Here is a 24047-nt window from a genome sequence, read left to right as displayed (position 1 = left end):
TGTGTCAAAGACTGTCTGATCCTTTTTTAATAATGTGTGTGTTTTGGGTTCTTAGCATTCTCTTGGCGCAAGAGAAACTCCTAACAACCTAGCCAGGGAGCTGCAATCCCTCCTTGAGACTGAAACACACACAATGCACGCAGCGCAGTTTATCTCTGCTACAGTTCCCTTCTCCTCACCTCACAGAAAAAAGAACAGCTGGAGTCTGCTCTACACTAGGTGACAGAAAAGAGGAGCCATGACAACACATTCATTTCCACAAAGGGTGCGTGAAGCAGATACTGCCCCTTCTGCAGCTCTCAATAAACCTAGTCACTGACAAAACACTTGTGGAAAAACATATGCACCTGTCTCCTGCATAATACCAGCTGCAACTATAACAACAAGGTTATAACATAAACCTAAAATAAGATGATAACATGTAAATACTGGATTATTTAGTCTACAGTACAGTAATCTGGATAAAAATGACAAGGGATAGCCTAATTTCCTTTCCCCAAACAGCCTTTACTTGCCTACGTTAGATCGACCTTCAATGCAAATTTTAACCTCCTGAGGAATAAAAGAAGGCTTGGGAAGAGTCAAAGGTGGTTCCTCTTCTGATTTCTCTAGTTTCCGTGTTTCAGGGGCCGACCACCTCCTCTTCCTCGTCGCCGTGGGCTTGCTGGGTTCTGTTTTGGTGAGCAAAGGTGCTGCAGGCAATCCTATTTTGTCCAGAAACTTCAGTTCACCATTCTCAGATAACATCTGTGCACTTCCCTGATTAATACCATTTTCCTGCTCCACATACCTGTGTCTACTTCCAGCTAGACTGTCATTCTTTGAGTGCTTCAGCAAGATACTAGCTGAATCCATGGGCTGGCCCTTTTTAATAGAGCCATTCTTCAGATTCTTGAGAGTAAGCGATATGCAGACATCCCCAACGGAGAGTTTGGAACATGGCAAATCAAAGAGGTGGCTGGTTCTCTCAGGGCAGCAGGATGACCAGCCTTGTCCAAATACAAAAAAAGGGTATTCAACCAAGACTTCAACGCTGACCTGTAGAAACAGAAGAAAACGACAGAGAGAGAAAGAGGGAGGGAGAGAGAAAGAACATGATTATGAAAACATTGATCCATTATAGTATGTGCTCAGCACACATACAGTTAAGGTCAGCTCTTTAGTTTTAGCTGGAGAGACTGATAAATAGGTGCACTGTAAAAGCTTATTCGGTATCCATAATGACGGATTTCAGAGTAGCAGCTGTGTTAGCCTGTAATGTCACTACATTGGACATTAAACTTAATGTTAATGCCCTTTTAACAAGGACAAACAAGTCGTCTGACACTGGCCAATCTATAGCACAAAACCACAACAGAGTTTGAGCCTAATCTTTATCATCTGCTCAACAACATGCAATGAAGCTTGGGTGTAAACAGTTCGGATACCATTTATTAATCTTTTATTCACTGTGCATATATTTTATATAGCCTGCTATTCACATTTACCTTAACCCTCACCTTGTGCACTAACTGAAGTTCTTCAAAATGTGTGTCCCTGTGGGTGCTCTGCTTTAGGTGTGCATGCGCCACTGTGCTTTTGATCGAAGCATTCTGGTCACAATGCCTGTTCTGCCAGTACATGTGCCCTACACATCCGTGTGCCCAGTACTGAGGCTATTACAGGGCTGTGTGGGCGAGCTGCCCTCAGTTCCTTCTCTACTGTAAAGCCACAGAGGCAGCTCTGAAGCAGAGGGAGGAGGGCAGGTAGTAGAGCACCCATCAGGAGACACCTCTGAAAGAACTCCAGTTACTGCACCAGGTGAGTAACTTCTTCAAGTAAGTGTCCCTGTGGGTGCTCCACTTTAGGTGACTGCCGAGCAGTAACTCTTTAAGGAGGTGGGAGTTTTGGAAAGGGTCCATCACTGAAGAAAGAACTGCACTGCCTAATACCACATCTGATCTTGCAGTGTGAATTAGGGCACAATGGTCAGAAAACACGTGCACCGAGGACCAGGTTGGAGATTTCAGCAACTGGAACATCTTTGAGTAGAGCTACTGATATAGACTGATCTAGTAGGGCATGCAGTCACTTTTAGGGGAGGTGTAACCTCAGCAAAGCCACAGCAGGCAATAATCTGTTCAGAAAGTCTTTGAGTGTTGATAGGCATTCCCTTAGTGCTATCTGCAACAGAAACAAAAAGAGTCTTGGGGTCTTCCTGAATGGCCTAGTCCTGTCCAAGAAAAAGGCTAACACTTAATATCTAGTGCAGGAAAAGCAAACTGACGTGGTTTAGGAAAAAAGGGAGGGTGACTAGTTTGGTTGATATGAAATTGAGAGGAAACCTTAGGTAAGAACTTTGTATGAAGTCATAAAAATACCTTTTCCTTGGGGAACAAGAGAGAATCTGCCATTAGAGCCCATATCTCCCTAACCCTTCAAGAAGAAATGATGGTCACCAAGAAGGCAGTCTTCATAGACAGATGTAGCAGCAAGCACATAGCTAATGGCTCAAGGGGTTGTTTCATGAGATGGTTGCGATCCCAAAGTAGTGTAGGGGCTCTAATTTGCAGAAAAAGATAGATTAGTCCTTCTGGAATTTCATTGCAGTCAGATGAGCAAATAGTGAGAAACCTTGTACTGGCACATGGAAAGCTGTTATTGCTGCTAGGCAAACCTTGCTGGAACTCACAGAAAGGCCTGGATATTTCATTTCCAATAGGAAATCCAAGACTGAGGAAAGAGATGACTGAATAGGAGAAAGATGGTGTCAGTTATACTAAAGGTTATATCGTCTCCATTTCTGAAGGTATGTCTAGTAGATTCCTCTAACAGTATCTTTTGTACTTCTGCTGAACATGTGGTCTATTGAGGAACAAAACTTGTAGTTGCAGGATGTTCAGACTGGGGTGAAGTAACTGACCCACATCGTGAGACAACTGTCAAGGTTTATTTGGGAGCTGCCATGGAGGGCAAAAGCTGAGTTTGATGAAACAAGGAAACCAAAAACTTATCTTGGCCAAGCTGGTGCAATCAAAATGACTTTGGCTTGGTCTTGTCTGATAGAAAAGACCCTTTGCCCATGTAATGAGGAAAGCAACTCCTAGAGATTGGTAATTGAGCCCCCCTCTGGAAAAGAATTTCCTGCCTTTTTTGTTGGCTGCCATGGCAAAAAGGTCGACCTCTGGAAATACACAAACTAAGAATATTTTGTTGAGAACTCAAGAGCCCAACTTCTATTCGTAATTTAGGGAGAAATATCGTAATTTAGGGAGAACTATCTTCTTGGGTCATCTGCCATGGTGTTTTGTATAACTGCAAGGTAAGAAGCTGAGATGACTATCCGATTGGCTATGCACCAGTTCCACACATTTATCACTTCAGTGCAGAGTGAGGTGGAATGTGATCTGCCCTGACAATTGATATGTTGTCTGTCATGATACTGGTGGACTTGTTTTTGAGTAGAGGAAGAAAGTGGAGGAAAGCATTTCTGACCACTCTTAGTTTCAACAGATTGATGTGCAAGTGCTGTTCCTGTTGTGGCCATTTCCCTTGGACTACATGAGGACCCAAATGTGTTCCCCATCCCAAGAGGGCAGTGTCCAATATTAATATGACTGTAGGGGGATTCTGGTTGAACAGGGTTACTGCACAAATTTTGGATGGATTCATCCACCAGTTGAATGACTGTAGGACCTTAATGGGTACAGATACCTGCTTGTTTAGACTGTGTTTGTTGGTTACATGAACAGTCCTGAGCCACCCCTGGAGACATTGAAGATGCAACCTGACATTTTGTGTAACAAAAACACAAGATACCATGTGTCCCAGTAGTTGCAGACATGTCCTTGCTGGAACTTAAGGGATGAGCTACGTTCTTTGTATAAGTGTCTTTAGAGCAGGGAACTCGTCGAGAAGAAGATAAGCTCTGCCTATTATCGAATCTAGAAGCACTCCTATAAAGAGAATTTTTTGTGTAGAGGTCAAGATGGATTTCTCTAGTTTTATCGGCAGGCCTAGACTTCGGATTAGTAAAGGTGCTGTTCAAACTGTCAACCATATCTCCTGATATGACCAACCCTTGAGGAGCCAATTGTTGAGGTAGGGAAAGAAAGCCTATCCTAGACAACAAAGGTAGGCAACTACGACCTCTATGACTCTAAAACACCCTTGGGGAGAATAATTGGCTGAAGAGTAGGACCCAGTACTGGTAATAATTATGATTGAGAGTGAAATGAAGAAATCTTTTGTTAGATGGCTGAATCGCTATGCGGAAGTATGCATCTTTGAGGGAGGGAATTCCAGGGAGGGAATTATAGCTGCTAGGGATACCATCTTGAATTTCAGATATCTGACATGCTTGTTCAATTGCCTAAGACTTAGTCTCAGCCTCCAACCCTCATTTTTTTCTTGGGTATCAGAAAATATCTTGAATAGAACCCTTTCCCTCTGTGCTGAAGTGGAATTGGCTATATGGGTCCCAGACTTAGGAGGAGTGATGAGATCTTGTGTGTCTGCAATTGCTCATGAGGCGTCCCTAAAGAGAAATGGAGAAGGAGGTTAGAAGGACAGAATGGATATAAATTGGATAATATAACTCTAAGTAATGGCCTCCAATATACATCTGTCCAATGTTACAGCCTCCCATGCTTGATGAAAGAGAGAGAGAGATGGTGTCCAAATTGAGGAAGGGAGGTTGTGTGGTGCAGCTGATTAAACCTGGCCATTGAGTGGTCTGGGCGTGACCAAACCATCAAAACTGATGATTGACCAATGTTGAAGACTGAGATAAAGCAGCTGGGGTAGGTGAAAGGGATTTAAAAAAAAAACAAAAAAACCTTAATCTCTTAGCCTGCAGTCCTGGTGGCCTAGGGAAGGTGGAAAATTGAGCAGGATGGGATCTTTGTGTCAACTGACACCTGCTAAACATCCTTGTATTTGCAGGTGTGCATATCCCTAAAGACCTAAGTGTTGTTCTTGAGTCCTTTAGGGTATGAAGCCCGTCATCTGTGGAATCTGCGAAAAGCTTCTGGCCATCAAAAAGTAAATCTTCAAGGGTCGATTGTACCTCACATGGAAACCCAGACAACTGAAACCAGGAAGCTCGTCTCATCACTACTGCAGCGGAAATATACCTGGCTGCAGTGTCCACTCCCCTGAGTGAAGCCTGCAGTGCAGTTTTTGCCAAAAGCTTCCTTTATTATGGCGCTGAACTGTTCTCAATGTTCCTGTGGTAAACGATCAATAGAAACATTCAACATCTCGTAGTTCGGGTAGTCAGATTCTGACATCGGCTCTTGGTGGTTAGCTATCCTAAAGTGTTGCTGACAAATAGCTCTTTGACCAAACAGGTCCAGACATTTCTATTCCTTATCATAAGGGGCGGCTTTTGGGGTATTGTTGCCTGCCCCTTCCATTGACTGAGTCCACAACAAGAGTTTGGTGCTGGATGAGAAAATAAAAGATCAGCATTCCTGGCCTGGATATAGGGTTTTGGGTTTTTTAAATTTGTCCTTTTGCATGTAAAGAGAGCCACTGCTGGAGTTTGCCAAATGGGCTTGGCTGGCTCCAGGAGGGTTTTGTTAATTGGCTGTGTCACCCATGCTGAGGCAGAGGTGTGCAATGCATCCAGGAGCTTGTGATGGGAATCCTGGACTTCTTCCAGGAGAATTTGCAGGTCTTCATCAGATCTTGGAATTGTCTAAAGTCATCAGCTAATGATGGCGCTGGTGGCATGACTGTCTCATCCAGTGATGATGAGATGTTTGTGAGGGGGATAACCTTCCTATTTGCCCTTGCCTCTTGCTCCTCAAAGGTTTTCTGCAGCTCAGAATGGGGAGGAGTGGTGGACAGTACTGGAGAATGAGGTCTTCTGTGTTCCCTGTGGGACTGAGTTGAGGTCCCTCAAAATTGCTGGCAATACATTGCCCATGGATCCCAGTTAGGCCATTGAGGGAGACCATAATCCATGGGGGGAGGAATCCAACACTGGTCATCCCAAGTGTTGGAAGGCAAGGGTCTGGTGTCCTCCCTCTGTTGCATCTGCAACGGGGAAGTACATCTCCTGGAATAAATTGCAGCTCCTCCACATATTGTATCGGAGGCCACAATCTCTCCTCATGGACAGTTGAAAATGGAGAAGCAGGTCTCCCAGAAACATAAGCAGTCAGTGACCCATGTAACCTTGGCACCGAGAGACGACCGGAATTTGCAAGGAGTGGAGACTCAAGCTCATTCGGTACCATAAGGTCTTTTTGGGTACTCAAAATCCTGTGGTACCAGAATTGTTGCAGAGGCTGTTGTGCAAGGCATTGACATGGGTGCTAACCAGACTGAGCATTCCATTGAAGCTGCTCTCTTCGTAGTAGCAGTCTTCGGTACCAAGCCCTTTACCGGTTGGCACTTAGGTGAAGTCTTAACATGTTTCATGGTACCCGAAGTACTCGGAGCCTCACTAGCACTCGTCTCAGGGCCCGAGTTCCGATGTTTTGCTCGGCTTATCTCCTTTCTAAGGCTTGGAGTGGGATGCTCTTAGTATTGGTGGTATGGTTATCGGTACCTCAGTCAAGCACAGTGTTGGAGATGGGTTTTTGTGCTGTCTTCCCCTTGGAAGTTCTTGGTGACTGTGATCTCAATGATGAGACAGGTATGGAGGGTCCCTGTGCAGAGAAGTTCTCTGTACCTGAGTCCAAAGCCGGCTCCATCATTAATAACCTATACTTAATTTCCCTGTTTTTACTGGATCTTACTTTAAAAGAAGAGCAAATTTTACACTTGCTAGGAATGGCAGAGTCTCCCAAGCAACAAATGCAGTGGGAGCGCCCGTCACTAGCAGGGATTACTTCTTGACAAGGGAGGTGCTGTTTAAATCCCAGGTAGCCCAGCATGCCCGACGGAAGAAAAATTGTTCCAACCCCTCAATAGGGGAAAAAGAAAAAAAAAAGTACTATTTATTTATTTATTTATTTAAAGAAAACAAAGGTGGAACAAATGTTCCAACTATAAGGTACTAAGGCTATTACTACTAAGAGCTAACTACAAACCTAAAACACTAATAAAAAGAGGGAAACAGGTACAAAGCAAACAGTCACATGCTAGACTACATCTCTGGCCAAAGACGGTTGAGGAGGAACTGAGGATGGTTCACCCATCCAGCCCTATATAGCCTCTGTATGGGGCAGGAGGATGTGTAAGGTGCATGTGCCAGCAGAACAGACACTGCTACCAGAGCACATGCACACCTGAAGCAGAGCAAGCATGAACAGTGGCACTATTCAAAGAACAACTCTAGTATCTTCCTGTCAGCCAAATGAACATTTATAGGAAGACTAGCATGACTGGGGTATAGGATGGAGAGAGAAGAGATGTGTGTTTTATTCCCAGCTCTGCCACTGACCTGCTGGGCGACCTTGTCCAGGTCAGTTAACTTCTCTGTGCCTGTTTCTCCATTTGAATAATAAGTATAATGATACTTACCCTCTTTGTACAATGGTTTGAGATTTGCAGATATACAATCTAACTTATGGCACTGTATTGATAACAGCTGTCATTAACTCACGTTCCCAAGTGTGATGCAGAGAGAGAGCTGTCACTCTAAACCCTCCTTCCTTCTCCTTTCACGTGTAAACCCTCCCCCAAATCCTGCTTCTCCTGTTCCATTATCTCCAAAAATGCCCTTTGTTCTATTCCAGCTGCCCCAACATCAGCATATTGCTTGGTAATCTCCACTTCTCTCCTCACTAGTCTATCCAAAATGCTGCAGAGAGATCTGACAATACTTTCTAGAGCAGTCTGTCAATAAAGAATTACAAACAACAAAAACTGTACGTGTAACCAACATCTATCAATGGATTATGACTTGTGTTATGCAGGAGGTCAGACTAGATCATCATAATGGTCCCTTCTGGCCTTAAAACTCTATGAATCAATGAATTATAGATGGTATATACCAACCACTGCTACTTCATAATATAGAAAGTATTCCAGAGCCAAAGTTTTCAAGGTTATATACAAGGAACTAAATAAATGGCTTGGTTTTCAACAGTGCTGAGGACCCAGTAGCTTGTGGTGATGACCTGGAAGCTGCTGGCTGTACAGTGCATATCTAGATGTGGATCAACCAGCTGACTTTGAATCTACTAGTCTATTAGTTCTCTTTGATTTTACTACCTCGTCTCTATATCTTTCCTTCTTTGCTTCTATTTCTCTTGGTCTTCTTTCATTTTCTCTCAAACATGCCCCATGTACTCTCCAAAGGGGTATTTCTTGTTCAGTGAAATGTACATCTGCTCACTGACTTCCATCTTCAGTTGGATGTAAGCAATGCTTGTATTACATGTCTAACTACTTTCTGCAGGGTTTATATGTAAGCATGTACTTAACATGTAATTCATTAAAACTGTCCTCCAAACTTGCAGGTGGTGATCTTAAATAACAAAAGATGGCAGGATGCTAACCACGGAGGGATTCAAACAAACAGGATATAGCTCTCTGTTACAGATGGGACACATTTTAGAAAGAAGAAAACTAGGAACTGCCTGTTTTAGACAACAGCCAGTAAAAAAAACAACCCTGGTTAAAAAGACTGCCGATTTTCACAAGTAATGAAACTTTAGTCTCTCTCCAAAGTGAGGCTTGAGTGAACATGTCCTGCATTTTTTGCTTGTGCATAAGGTGTTTTTTGGTTTTTTTTTAAAGAAGGTGACTCCAGCTGAGTCACCCGGCCTTGCTGTATTTTCTTAGGAGAGAAGCGAGACTGTTTTAAAACCACGTCTCCATGTTTCTAGCCTTTAAACAATAAAGCAAGAAAATAAAATGTACGTCCCTCTTGAAGCACATCTGAAGGTGCTGCTGAGATCCTGTATATTCCAGTGTTGTAAAAATCATTTGTGAAAACAGTCAAAACTTTTCAAGAGAGTCAAAGAATATCTCTGAATGTTTCATATAAATCATGTAATCGTTTTAATTCACAGTCTGACTCATTTTTTAGTGGAAGCAATTTCCGTTGTTCAGGAAACACGCCCTGGCACTGGAATGCCTGTGATACACACTGTGAACGCCAATTTAGATGAAATGTCATCAGACTGCAGTGGGTTTTACACAGCAAAGCAGGCATGGAGGAACTTCAGGTTTGTGGTTCATTGCTATAGTTCCTTTAACAAACAATAAAGTAGAAACTACCTAGTAAAGGGGGTGCAGTTGTTAATTTGTGGGCTGAATGTCTACCTTCTGGCCAAGTTTCTTCCTCCTTTGTGTATTAAAACCTGTTTGAGCTACTTTGGCCACTTTTAATGGTCCCAAAGATCAGTCCAGCTACCAACATGGAACATGGAAAATAAAGGCACAAATACTTTAACATAATATATGTGTCATACCATCATTCTCTGCTTATGCTGCTGTATGAGAGCCCAATCCTGTGAAGCACCCTCATCTTCCATTAAAGTCCACACACACACACCTCTGTCCACTGTGAGTCTCCCAAGAATTATGCAGGCCCAAGACATGAATGTTTCTGGAACATTAATTCCCTGCCTGATCAAGAAGGGAATCCTCCTCCTCCACCCTCCAGGATAGAACAACTAGGAAAAAAGTTTGTAGGCTGAAAGTCAGGGAGTTTTCTGGCCATCATATGACAAAATGCTGCACAGAGTATCTGTCCCTGAGTTTCATGGGCTTGTATGTGGATTGCAAATTTGTAATGGCTGTCTGCTGTGGACATAGGATACACAGGCCCTCTTTCTACTGGGCCCTTATTATCCACGATGGGTATGGTGGTATCTGCTCCAACCTTTCTAATATATGGGCCCTACATCACCTTTCTTACCCAGTGACTTCTGGAATCTTAGTGCCACTGGGCTCTCCAGACGTAATCAGAAGAGTGGCATCCTGGAGAGAGAAACAATCCTAGCACCAGAGGGATCACAGATAGAGCTCTTCACAAATCTGTGATCCCAAACCTGACTAGCACTGGGGAATTAAGCAATGATTCGCAAGGAAAGCAACTTCTGTTTGCCACTGCCACACAGGGCCTTGAGTGCTGCCCTTTCAGAAGCTAAGAGAACAGAGTAACAAATTTAAACATAAGATACAGCCTTCCTATCATTCACAGGAATATACAATGACTGCCGCTCTGACCAGAGAGCAACAAAGTACAGATCACAGGAGCATATGACAGAGAGAGCGCTCTATCTGTATCAGAAAACATAGTCTAATTCCCTCTTACTTCTGTTGCTGTGTGCCAAGGCTAATTGAAAGTGGAGAGCAGAGCAACAGAAAGAGTGACTGATTTGTGTGTGCAGAAATAGATGGAAAGCTAGACTGGATGAAGCACTTAAAATATACTTAAGGGAACAATGCTACACTGGTGCAGAGATGGACCAGATGACCTAATAGGGCTTTTCCATCTTGAATTTCTATGATTCTCCTAAAAACCAGAGATGGTGAACGATGTGTTCATCATTTTCTTCATTTGAACTGTACTTTAGTTTCCTCAGGAGATAACATTGCAGCACACTGTTCCATAACAATAATCAGTAACCAAAACCCTTTTTTTCAAAAGCCAGCACTTTAGAAGAGTTATTTTGCTTCCACGGTGTGTATTGATCTAGTGTAAATACAGGTGAACTACTGTACACCTTCTGTTTCCTTCTAAGGCTGCTCCTTGCAGCAAGGAAAAAGACAGGCTAACATTAACATTAAGAATTATAATTGATGTTCCAAATCTTTAGGTCTTTTTCCAGGCAAAACTTCCATTTGACTCCAGCATGACAAAGACTGCACAAAACAAAGTAAGGATCTCCAGGCTTGGTTCAATAAAAATAAATATAGGAAATGATATAATCACAATAGAATGGTGTGGTCAGGCGGACTGAGCATGATATTGGGAACCACAGATGCCAGATTTCTAAGGACAGTTCTTCCACTGAATTCCTGTGTGGCTCTGGGTAAGTTACTTAATCTTTTTTTCCAGGTTTCCAAATCTATGAAGTGAGGATAAAAATACTTTATTACCTACTCCACAGATATGGTGTGAGGATTAGTTAATTTTTGTACAGACTCTGAAGATGTGAATTCACCATTACTCTAATTAGCTCCCAGAAGTCATTGAGAGGAGTATATTTAAATGGCAGCTGATTATAACAAACATTACATTCATAATACTTTATTATAATTAGCTCCTATTTAAATATACTCCTCCAATGTATTCTGGGAGCTAATATATAGGGAAAAGTTTTCAACTAGCAATAATCACACCTCAGATTAACTTCATTGGCTATGATACTGCCACTATCAGAATGTGCGGCTGTTACTATTCTATATATATATATATATATATCTCTATATGTAGGAAGAATAACTTCTGTCCTCTCAACACAAAACTAAATCCTCTTCATATTGTAAATTTCCTAACAGTAATGGTTGTGTACCTATTAATGAGGTTAAAATGCTTTTAAATATCGAAGTTACACTGTGGATAAGGTCATTAGAAGCTTCAGATACACTGAAATGAAATATCTCCCTAACCAGGCAAATTCAAATCAGAGAATTACTTGCTGCTATACTGGGACACGGCTGATCTGGGAAGAGACCCAAGTTCTGGAATCTACAGGAAACCTAAATTAAACCCACATTTTAATCCTATCTCTACGTGACTCTTTCTGAATTCTGGAAGCATTCCTTGTGGGAAACACAGCTGGTGGAGTATTTTAACTGGAATGTTGTCAGCTGGATTCTTATAGCCTTCTTGAGAAGTTGACACTTCACTGGATGAGACTGTGCCTTGCAGTTTTGTTTTTATAGCCAGCAACTGAATATGCTTTCTACCAGATGATGGCACTCTATCCTTCTGCAAGGGAGTCTTCCCAGTATGCAGCACTATAATACATTGGCTATACTGACATATCTGTGAACAAGACATGACATAAATGCTACCTACTAATTTGTACCTCTTCTGCTGGTGCAGAGACCAGTGGTCTGGCTGGAGAGGGAGAGAAATGAGAGCAAGCTGAAAATTGCAGAAGGCAAATTACTATCTTTGAAATCTCATTATTCTAAGCAACAATATATAAACAAATTATAATAACTGGTTCTGATCCAGGAACTGTTTTTCTGAGCACGAAGCTGAAGAAGAGATGTGAGGCTCTAAGCCTACACTGCAATGATATCACTGGGGATTTGAAGGCTGTAAACCAGGGGTAGGCAACCTATGGAACGCATGCCGAAGGCGGCATGCGAGCTGATTTTCAGTAGCACTCACACTGCCCAAGTCCTGGCCACCGGTCCGGGGGGTCTCTGCATTTTAATTTAATTTTAAATGAAGCTTCTTAAACATTATAAAAACCTTATTTACTTTACATACAACAATAGTTTAGCTATATATTATAGACCTATAGAAAGAGACCTTCTAAAAACGTTAAAATGTATTACTGACACACGAGACCTTAAATCAGAGTGAATAAATGAAGACTCAGCACATCACTTCTGAAAGGTTGCTGACCCCTGCTGTAAACGAAAAGCAATTCTGTGGATCCTCCTTATGTCTCTTAAAGTGATACTGTTAATATAAAAACATATATAATTAAAAAAACAATATACTCACCTCCTTATATGGATTACTGATAATACCAGAAGCCCCAATGCATAAATGGGAACACAACTACACACCTAATTTGCGTGCTCAGTTACCCACTTGTACGCGGGCAGTTATGGAAGCATTGGCCTTGGATTGTTAAAAACCAAAAGAATTTCAGAGCTCTAATCCACTCCTCAACACTGACGTTGTTTGTTTCTCTTCTACAACTCACTCATTTTGGAAAGCAGTACTGTACTAAACCAGTTAGTTTCTGGACCGTCTCTCTTTGTAATGCTCACGGACCAGCCACCATTGTGCAGCGTCTGGGTTCTGAACACTGCAGGGAAATATTTAAAACCAAATCTAAACCACTTGCACTGAGATTTGTCTTGCTTTTCAAACAAAATAACCCAAATACTTCTCTGAACTAAACTGCTATCTAATTGATTTAATCTATTCCCCTGCTCATCACTGCGGAATCTGAGCTTGGATAGTGGACAGTATCAAATTAACGATTTATGACCATTGAACTCTGGGTCCAAAAGGCCCTTTGCAAAGTTATAATTTCCTTCTTTACAACGCAAGCGGGTATGACACAAAGTGAAGTGTGGGTAGCCTAGGTTCTGGGATGATTTTTATTCTAACATTTCCCTTAAACACACAGCATGAGAGCTATGCAGCACTTAAACCACTCATAACCAAAATCTGAATGACACTGTGTGTAGCGTTTCAGTGCCTTCAATGTGTGAGCGAAAGCATTACAAGAAAGCTCCAAGTTTCAAACCATGGAAATTCGCAGCCTTGTCCCCTCTTTACCCCTCAGAGAGAGTTTTTCATTCAAGACTTAACAGTACTGGAGCCTTCTGAAGCAGGAATCAGTCAAAGCTAAAACTCAGCTGTCAGATTGAAAAGCATATGCTTTTTTGAGGTTTAAACTGAGTAATTTTACATTTTAATACCACTAGAAGCCTGGCTCAGATTTGATCCTTTCTTTGGGTCCTCTAGTTATAAAGTACAATGGGGCATGTTCCCAATAATATCACTGCCTACAGTCCCAGTGCATAGGACAATGGACTAGACACTCAGAGACCTAGATTCTATTCCTGCGTCTGGAACTGACCCACTTTGTGACCTTGGGCAAATCCCTTCTGTGCTTCTGCTTCCCCTACCGCCTTTTGTCTGTCCTGTCTATTTAGACTGCACACTAGTCAGATCGGGGACCATTCTTTTACTATGTGCAGCGCAGCTCTGATGTTGGTTGGGATCTAATACAACAAAGTAATAGTACTAATGCCTACAGGTTTGCAATATGATCTGGGTTGTTGAGCTAACAATTTGAAACAAGTACACAAATGAGTCCTTCCCCCAGGCATAGTCAAACCATAAGATGATTCTCCTCTTTCCCCAGCGTTAATCTGCTGTAACTTCACTGACTTAAACTGAGTTTAAACTGGTAGTGAGAGGAGAATCAGGTCCTGTAGTTTCCCAAAACAAGATCTATCATTGCATAAAATGGGCCTGATTTATTACTGGTATAACACCACTGACACCGTGCAAGGGGTGACTTTGGGCCAGTGAGATCTCTAATGTGGCATGCGCTGTTAGGTGTGTGCCAGATGAAGAACTGAGAACACAACTCCCCCTTGGAAGGCGCCGTAAGGTAAGTTGTTTCCAGGACGACAGAATTGGTATCTTTCCACCTATGCCCACAATTTGCACTGCTCATTACCTGTGCTCGATGTTCTCCAACTGCAAACTGTATCACAGCAATGCCTAGGTTATGGCTGTCTTCAATCCTCTCCACTGTGCTGGAGTCTATTTTTAGGTCATTGCTAATTTCTGCACTCTGTATGAAGTCCTCTGTTTTTAAGTCCTCCACTTTCTTCAGCTCCCCATTGGCCAACTGAATGATTGACCCTTTCATGAAGTAAGGAGGCAGTGTAGGAGGAGCTGCCGTTGGAGAAGCTACAGACTGCACCACCGGGAGGTGGATCTGGGCCTGCACCAAGGCGGCTTGGTAGGCTGGCTGGGTTGCTATAGACTCAGCACTGAAATTCTCACTCTTAGGAATGGTGGTAGTGACAAACGTATGAGGCACTGCTGCAAACTGGGGAGATGAAGTGACTATAGCAGGTGCTACTCCTGATGATTCAACGTCTGCATTGCCAACTGGTATAAGCAGGGGCTGGGTGCCAGGGATCACCAGGTGCTGTGGCAGGTTTCCAGGGTAACTGATCGCTTGCTGCTGACTGCTCAGATAGCCAATTACTGGCGGCTGGGTCCCGGCATAGAAGGCTGTCGCAGGCAGCCCGACAGGGAGTTGCTCTGAGGCGCTGTGGGTGGTCTGAATGACAGTGTGGGGGGACAGTGTGGCGACCGCTTTCACCCCCTCGTGGCCCATAGTCTGTTGCGGAGATAAAGCATAAGACCTGTGGGCTGGCTTTCCTAAATGCAGGTTTCCCTTGTCATTGAGGACTGAGGGAGGAGTATCTCTGCTGGTAGCCTGCTGTACCTCCATCTCCGTAATAGGTGTGCTGCTGTTCGGTACAACCATAACAGAGGCCCGGATGCCTGAGGAATCCCGTGCACTGTACTCAGCAGGACTCGAGTGCACCACCACATGTCTGGTCTCATAATGATGAGGAGCTGGTTTATTGCCTGCTTTGACTAGACTCACATCTCCAGAGGGTGAGAGGCCGTACCTCCTGCTTTTCTCAATCTCTCCATTCAGTATTTCCTTTGCCTGCATTGCCTGCAGCCTGCTGCTCTCGGCTTTCTTGGTAGAATCCCTCGTAACAAAGTGGCCCCCGGAGTCCGAGTACTGCACCACCACTTGGGAGGAGGGGCCAAGGGTGAGGGTGTGTGGAATCGCCGTTTGGTGGGGATGCAAATGGACTGGGATGGTAGGAGGAGAGACATTTCTGACTGTGCTCTGGGGAGAGCTGGAAATGTGGACATACTGGTTTTGCTGGGTCGGTGGAGGAGACCCTGCTGCAATCAATCCAGGTGTCCTGACTAGATGCTGCTCAACTTTCTGCCCCTGCTGACTTAAGCTGCTCATGCTGGCCAGGAAAGTGGAATAAGCCTCCAGCTGGGATCGCTGGGATGGAGTGGTTGCAACAGCAGTGGCAGAGGCTGCCGCACAAGTTGCGGAATTGGCTGTCGGGGAAATCAACTGAGAGGGGATGAATCCGGCGTATGGTCCACTGTACTGGGGCCCAACGAACTGGAAAGTGTGCTGCAGGTGCGTGTACTGCACCGGGGATACAGGCGTCCCTGACTGTGAGAGTGCAGGCGAGTACACTGTGGGAAGCGTTGTTGAGATTGGAACGGACCTGGGAGCACTCGGTGGGGAATAGTCCATTCCTGTAGATGATGCTTTGTGTAAACCCTGCTGCAAGCCAATCTCCACTGAACTCCCTCCAGGCCGGTGCCTTCCACTCATGCTGCTCTGGCTGCTGGACGTACTGGAGAGCCATGTTAAGTTATCCGTGCGGTGGTTTTCGTTCGGCAGGACCACTGGCTTCACCTCGGACGGCAGGCTGGTAGTGGGGATTTCTCGCTTTTTAGGCGGCAGGCATTCATTGCTCCTCTCTTGGTTGGATTTCATCTTTCGCCGTCTCCCCTTCACTGTTCTTGCTTCACTGTTTGGCTGGTTCTGATTTCAGTCTGATAAATGGAAAGTCACATTTGATTTCTGAAGGGGATCCACTGACTTCATGAGGAATCATCTCCCTGTGAGCACAATGCTCCAGCAGCTGCTCTGGATTCTGGAACGAGAAAGAGGGGGAAAGGGAAATCAAAATATTAGCACCGGGGGAAAAAAATGCTCTACAAAGTTAAGAGCAGACCTTTAGTGCTGCATGCACTCCAAGGATCTGTTTATTGCTATACTGTAAAAGCAGCTAAATATTGGACATATCAATTAACACATCATGAAAATTATTAAGACATTAGACAAATCAAAACTCAAAATTTCTAATTTTCAGCAGTTAACAGTGGTAACTTATTTCTTAACACCCGGAGGCTCCTTCTTTCTTCCTCTGTGAAAAAGCCTTGTGATTTCAAAATATATATTTCATTCTCCTCTCTGACCCTCCAATCCCCACAAACGATTGTATGATCCACCAGAGTGTGTTGTACAGCATGGGATCACTGCATTATCTCACGTGCTATAGGACAGGGAGATCTGAAGAACTCACATGAAAAATATTTACATTAGCAACAAGTAGCTGTTAGCAGCGTATAAGTAAGCTGCATTACTTCTGAACTCTTATGCCTCTGAGTCACCAACAGTGACTTCATTTTGCTTCGGTCTGCACAGCAAACACAGCAGTTACCTTTTTTCTCTCCCCTCATGCCACAGCTTATTACGATGAGACACAAGTGCCCTTCATCTACTAGTCTGGCATTAAACCTCCATCAAGACATTTATTTACAGCAGTAGCATAAAGCCAAAGATGGCTGGGAGCCAGATTTCTCATGAGGTTTCTCCTGCCTTTCTGAGCCCCCTCTGCTATTGGTCACTCAGAGGAAAGTGACCATGTAGATCTCTACTCTGGAAAAATGATTGGTTGCTGCATATCTGCCTGCACAGGTTAAATTGTACCAACTCGGTTAAAACTATACACCATGATGATGACCCTAGACATAGCTCCTACTAGAGCATATTCCCTTGTTTCCTAGCAACCAATGAACTATGAGGTACAGCTGCTGTATGTAACAAACAGATTTCCACTAGTGTAGGGACAAAGCATTTACAAAGTCAATGGGAATTGCTCTCTAACAAGAAGCAGATTAAATATTCCTCCTAGGAAGCCACAGCTTGAGTTGAGCATTTCATAGCCAAGAAGCAGAGCAGCAAAGTTCAGCTCAGAATTCGGGTCTGAATGTTCCCAGAGTTCAGAGATGTATCAGTCTGTCCCTTCCTGTTAAGATAGAATGGAGGCCACCAGCAAACCTGGATGCCAATCTGAACTCACCAAAGTTTCAGGGTGTGGGGTTTTGATTTGCACCCATCTTTATAGCAGAGATAACAGGCTAGTGATTTTATAGGGTTTGAGCAAAATGTGATCTCTTCCCTCTGCCCTAGCTATAAAATTATTTTTGCCATCCCTGATATAGGGAACAAAGTCTCTCTAATTCTTTCATTACCTGCTAAAGAAAATACTCAATAATTCATTACTCTGATAGACACTAAAAATCATGGACTGAACAGACACACTGGGTTTATGGCTTATTACAACAAACTGTAACCCAGTAGCCCCCCTCTTTGTCCAGTGACTGCAGAGGTGTTAACGGCCTACTCTGTCTTGACTGGTCCCATACATTATGTGCTAACTACTTATGATAAACAATCTGTTCCACTCCTTGCTGTGAGGCTTGATGTTCCTTCCCCACACCCGAAGAAGAGCTCTGTGTGGCTCGAAAGCTTGTTTCTCTCACAAACAAAAGCTGGTCCAATAAAAGGTATTGTCTTTAGAGAGACAAGGTGGGTGACGGAATAACATCACACCAGTTTAATCCCTGAAATTCCCCCCCCCCCTTTTTTTTTTTAACAGTCACAGTATTTCCCCCCAGACATCATGAACTCTTGCTTTGCCTTGTTTTATAATTAAAACTTTACAGAGAATGAAACTCTTCTCACGCCCTTCCAGCCATTGCTTGGCATCTGTACTGCTACGTTGTTTTTTTAAAGATATGCAAGGGTGGGCATTCAGAAATCTTACGCCTCACGCTCAGAACTTTTAACAAGAATCGCATTTCTTATGAGAGAGAGTGAGACACACAAAGTCAGAGGATCGCTTAGTGGAAACTGATGATGTAACAGACATTAAATGTGAACACTACGTATCAGTAATAGTTTTCTTATCTTACAGCAAATAATATTCTTTTTATATCCCCTGCCTTCATTGCTTTGGTTCTAGTACAAAGCATGGAACAATAAACCTGCTGTATAACTCTTGCATAATATTTTGGAGACACGGCAGACTGAGATTAAATCTCGCTTTAAGGCCATCATTTGGATTTATGTGCCCAAATTTGAGGTGCCTTCAAGATATTATAATCTTATGGTGAAAATCCTTATGTATGCTACGGTCCGGGGCAGTCTCCTTTTTAAGTTGATTATTCCATTTCTGAAAATTTTAAATCGAAAATAAACAACCACCACCACTACTTGTTTAGCCCCTATATAAATACTATATGTTGTGCTTCTCCACTGATGCTTTTATAGCAATAATTACTGCTAGATAGAATTAAACTGACATTGGCAGGTGGACAAGTTATTTGTAGGTTTTAGAGTTCTTAAACAAAAGCAGCTATATTAGCTTCAGTTCTCTGCCAAACCCAGGCAAAAATACTGCTGTGAGTGACAGCGCGGTCTCTAGTGCTCACAGCAGGGGACAGAAGTCAGGGCTCTGGGGTTTTATTCCAACCTGAGCGCTGACACTAATTTGCTGCCAGATTGTGGATGACTCACTTAAAAATTCTCTCTCTCAATTTGTCCATCTGTAAAACAGGTCTAGTACAACAGTCCTGAGAGGCTTTATTAATTCCTGAAAGCTCTTTAAATACTCTTTAAGACCTGGAGCTGCTTTCCTATACAAGTGCCGATGATGATGATGATGATGATAGGCAGAAAGGGAGAAAATTTGAAGAAGAAAACGGCTTTTAAGTGACTATATTAAAGCATATGCAAAGCTTAAAAAAAAAGTTTCTTGAGAGTGCCTTTTCAGAAACAGTTCCATGCACAATACCAGTTGACATGCCCAGCTATAAGGACTTGCCAGTGAGCCAGGGAAATCTGTTACTACTGTGACTCAGTAGGAATTTTAGCTAGATAAGGACAGGCAAAAATCAACAGCCTCTTTATTTGTACTGTTATTCATAACAGTTGCTCCATCTGTTTTGGCAACAGCTAAAATTATTCTATTACATTTGACTTATCGATTTTTATTTTTAAGTTTAACTAAAAATAAAATTGCCATGCTACATTTGCGCAGTCACTGTTAGTTAACTTTAGCTCACTGTAGTGTTCTATCCTGGGCATCAAACATTGGCACAAAAAGCAAAAGTTCTCCCTGACTCAGGAAGCTGCATCGAGGCGCTGGGGTGGAACCTGTTTTACACACTCATTTGTATTGCTTCCATTTTTACAGCCAGCTCAGGCGGAACTCGGGTAGTTGACAGGCTTGGCCTGTCCTTTGATCTGTTCTCGAGATGGGCCTGAACCAACCCCCGAGCTCCAGATACATTGAATTAAAGGTAAAGTTTGGATTCAAATCTGAAACTGACCACTGGCACTTTTGTGTACAACAGGCTAAAGCAAAACTTCTGGTCTAAGTCCACTCCAATTTGGGGACACTTGTATATGGAAGAGAAGTGGTTGGGCCTCTGGGTATAATAGACTGAATCAAACCCCAGATCTAGATGTTCCAGAACTTTGAGGAAGTTTCAGATTTGCCACCTCAAATTTGTTGTAGGGAGTGTTACAAATACCTCAGTGTAGTTTCACTTTGCAGGACTCTGTGGAAGGATTTTGTTCTGCTTCCCCCTATGTAGGTTTGTACACCCAAGTTTTGGGTTTAAGTAAAACCCTGATGTGCAAAATGAAATTCAATCCAAACAGCCAATTATCAACAGCTTTTGCAATGAATTTATGCAAAATTATGGATTTCTGATATGAGGGAAAAACCATAAATGAGCCCTAAGTCATTTAAAAGGTCCCAGAGTCTTAGCAAATCTTTTTGTGATCAACCTGGTATTGACTTTGTAATAAGATCTGAAACCTGGTGAATTTCACATGGTTGCATGGTTTTGTTTTGCTTTTTTGTAAATATTTCATATAATTCTGCTCTTAATCAATGGCAACAAAAGGGCTTCCCATAATGTCCAGGTTCTGGAGAATGCAGGACAAACAAGCTAACAGAGGGAAATAACAAAATAATAATAGAAAGGAGATTTTGAGTGAAATGTAAATATTGGGCAAAATTCTCAAAAATTGGGCAAAATTCTCAAACCTGGCTATTTAAAGTTACTCTTCTAACTCTTATCATATAGACAAACGACAGGATCCTCAGAAATGCCAGGCACTCACTGAAGCAAAAATCAGCCCTTTTTTACTTAGGTGCTTCCAATGGAGTTGTAAGCTTTGGCCTAATATTTTAAGTAAAATTTTAATTACAACCACAACGAGGACTGTTTGGGCAAAGTGAAGAGGGCAAAAGGACCACCCAAAGGAATGAGGTAGAGGATGAATTTAATTCATTTTCACTTGCTATCCTAGAGTCACATTTTCCTCCTGCTTGCATCCCTAGGTGTGGCTTTGTTTAACATGTATTATTTACATGTTTACTTTGCCGAACTGTAAGTCATTCCCGATTTCCTTTTCTCATTGAACTTGAGAATTTTCAATCACAATTTGCAGGATGTGTATAATACAGCAGTAAACACTGGATGATCATCACTCCCACCACGCATGTGTTTGAGGTACATACCAATGTGTGTGTTGAAGGCTGAGGAGTTAAAGGGGACAAGGGGAGACTGGCAAGAACAGCTGGACTTTGATATTTCTGGCAGCTAGTGCACATGGAACATTGCTGAAGTGTCTGGGTTGCCAGTGTCCACTGGCGGCCTGCCCACACTCAAATTCCTGGAAAGGCTCAAGTTGGAGGAGTCCCCATCTAGGTCTGTGCGGGTCCCAAATGGATTGTTCAGTAGGGCTCAGAATATGCACTTTCATGCTAAATTGTAATCTGTTTCCACAAAGGCCTCAACACATCTACCTACCAGAAAGGTATTTTCATAGTTATTTTTCTAATAAATGTAAAGCTCATGAAAAGAGCCTGACTCATATCTCTAGAAATCAAAATCCTTTCTATATTCATATAGTAGGTACACCAGGTGTCATAATAGCAATGCACGCTTCCCTTAATGTCTTGACAATATGCCTTATCCCTGAAACAAGAAACCACTCTGTGGGCCGGGGGGGAGTTCGGACTCCGTGAGACAGACTTTCAAAGGCATTTAGGTGATTACGGCTGTAGATACATGCCTAGTGGGATTTGAAGTTCCTACTAGGAATGAGGCCCTTTGGCACTTTTGAAAATCCCACTGTGCTCCTACCTGCATCTTTAGGTATCTAATTGCCTTTACAAGTGTGGCCCCAGGTCCTGGTCTTTCTGCTGAGACTACTAACAAGGGTATCAGGTAGTACCAATCTTATGCACTAGAAACAGGACTGAGGCCACAAGCTCGTTTTCACATCAGCCACAGAACAGTCATCAGAAGAGAACAACTTTCAGTCATCAACTTAAGCTGCATTCAAACCAGCGTACTAGAGAGGAAAGGCCCTGGCGACCCCCATCCTGGTAATACACGTTATTACCAGTTTTTAGTATTGCATTTTCCCACACAAGCCATGACTGGCAGTTTCACTCATCCATCAAGTCAATACACAATGCACTGCCTTCTGCCAATCACCATGTTCTGTCAGCCAAGTGCAGAGCAATTCAATTTGATCCCACTTAATAATCAAACAGTGCATTGAAAAGACAGACCATTGAATCAAAGTGTGGCACAACTTTGTCATGGTATGCTGTATACAGCCCTGTAGAATTAACTGCACACCCCATCAATATTGTCCATAACACCTATTAGACAAGCAAGGCTTGAGCCTGTAAAGTAATGAGCACACTCAACTCCCATTGAAGTCAGCAGGAGAAGAGATAAGTCAGCCGCCCACATCAGAAGCTCAGCATCCTGCAGGCCTGGGCTTGTGTAGCTCAGAAGATGGCCAAGTTGTGGACAACTCCGCAGCTATATTCTGATTCTCAGATCTATACACCAGCTTTCCCCAAACTCTACGCACTAACATCTGCCAGCTACATATTCACAGTTGTAACTGGCACAGATTTCATTAGCCTTGCCATGTGTAGCTTAGTGCCAACCAACAACAGCGAGGCAAGTTTATGGTCCAACCCTACCAATTTCACAGTTCTCTGGCAGATTTCCCAGGAGGGCCAGCTGCAGCGATCCATTAACAAGAAACATAAAAAAACGCTGATAAAATTTGAAAATCTCTTCCCAGAACTAAAAGATTCCTGATCAACACTGTCTGTGTGTGAAATTGTCCACTGTGGCGTTGGCACTTAGTATCCACCATAGCAAATTGATACCATTTTTGCTGAGTGAGCAACATCCCACCTCCCCCCACCATCAGATCAGACCTCCTATGCTCAATATAAAAAGCAACTGATATAAGCCAACTTGAAGCAGGAGAGCATTGGATGTGAGCTATCCAGTAGCTCCACGATACTTCAATATTTTATGGGATGTGTGTGTGTGTGCACGTGCGTGCACATGCATGGGGTCAGAGTTGTGATTAGCTGATGGCTTAGGGAAAGCAATCTCCAAAGGGAGTGAGTGGCAGTATACTCACAACACTGGACTGCCATGTGTTCCAACTGAGTCATTCACTTATTTTATTACATTTATACATGTGTGTCACAGAAAGAGATTGTTTAGAAAACAATGTCAATGCAAGAACACTGTCACAAGATAACTGTCTGCTCCTGTTACCCAAGTGCTGAATTTGTTAAGATGAAGGTGAAATCTTTATTTTCTAAGCAGGGCACATTTGTCCTGTGACAATGTTCTACTACAATTACTTTAGTTATGTAGACTTAATTATCTTATATGATGGATGTTGGTGAGCTGCACAAGAGTGGCAGTTACTCACTGTGCTATTATTAACCTGCTGCATTATGATTAATTTAGAGGTGGATTTAATTTTCAGTAGTTTGCAGACTTCCCAAGTCATTTTACTTGGGCATTACTACATAACCCTGTACCTCTGTGTGCAAGGAAAAGATGGTTCCTTCCCACCCCAGAGTATGAATAATCATGCAATGAGTTTTGAAGGCAGCAACAGAAGAACACAACTATCTGTGCATAGATTTAGACATGCAGCCACATGTCTATTGCACAGTAATTTTACACTGCCATTTTTAAATATTATTAGCATGGATTCTTAGCCGTACATTCTCTGAGTCCTTACTTTCACATTTCTCATGTCAAAGCCCTTAACAAATGTTAAAACTTCCTTTCTGGAATGTTTTGCACTGAGTTACTTTAGAGGAAAGCTTGTTCTCTGCACACAGGCTGAGTAAGCAAGTTGTGAAGGGAATGTGTTCTCTCCAGCTTGTCTACACTATAGCTTATGTCGGAATAACTTACACTGCTCACCGGGGTGAATAAATCACCCCCTGAGGGAGGTAAGTTACAACAACTTAGCTTCTGCTGTTTAGGGGGCTGGAGTAGTTAAGCCAACAGGAGAGCTCTCTCCCACTGGCTTAGAGTGACTACATTAGAGAGCTTACAGCGGTGCAGAGGCATCAGTGCAACCTCACCACTGTAAACTCTCTAGCGTAGCCATGCCCTTCCAAAGCTACAGCGCCACTCCGCAGCAACTGCTGCAGACTAAGGGCTGCAGCAA

General features: G+C 42.9%; 1 protein-coding gene and 1 pseudogene across 6 annotated transcripts in view; both read right to left on the bottom strand.

Moving 5' to 3' along the window:
* Nucleotides 1-385: 385 nt before the first annotated feature.
* ATXN1 (ataxin 1) overlaps nucleotides 386-24047 on the bottom strand; it is a 274987-nt gene continuing 251325 nt past the window's right edge. For all 6 annotated transcript variants that reach the window (XM_050941582.1, XM_050941581.1, XM_050941585.1 and 3 more), the window contains 2 exons: nucleotides 14280-16320; nucleotides 386-1038 (listed from right to left, as the gene is read on the bottom strand). In XM_050941582.1, the coding sequence (XP_050797539.1) occupies nucleotides 508-1038; nucleotides 14280-16160 (2412 nt within the window). In that variant the 5' untranslated portion in view covers nucleotides 16161-16320 and the 3' untranslated portion in view covers nucleotides 386-507. The remainder of the gene's footprint in view (nucleotides 1039-14279; nucleotides 16321-24047) is intronic.
* Nucleotides 11128-11278, bottom strand: LOC127046039 (uncharacterized; annotated as a pseudogene).

The sequence above is a fragment of the Gopherus flavomarginatus genome, chromosome 2, assembly GCF_025201925.1.
Source record: "Gopherus flavomarginatus isolate rGopFla2 chromosome 2, rGopFla2.mat.asm, whole genome shotgun sequence".
Classification (NCBI taxonomy): domain Eukaryota; kingdom Metazoa; phylum Chordata; order Testudines; family Testudinidae; genus Gopherus; species Gopherus flavomarginatus.
This window is presented reverse-complemented; position numbering and strand designations above follow the sequence as displayed.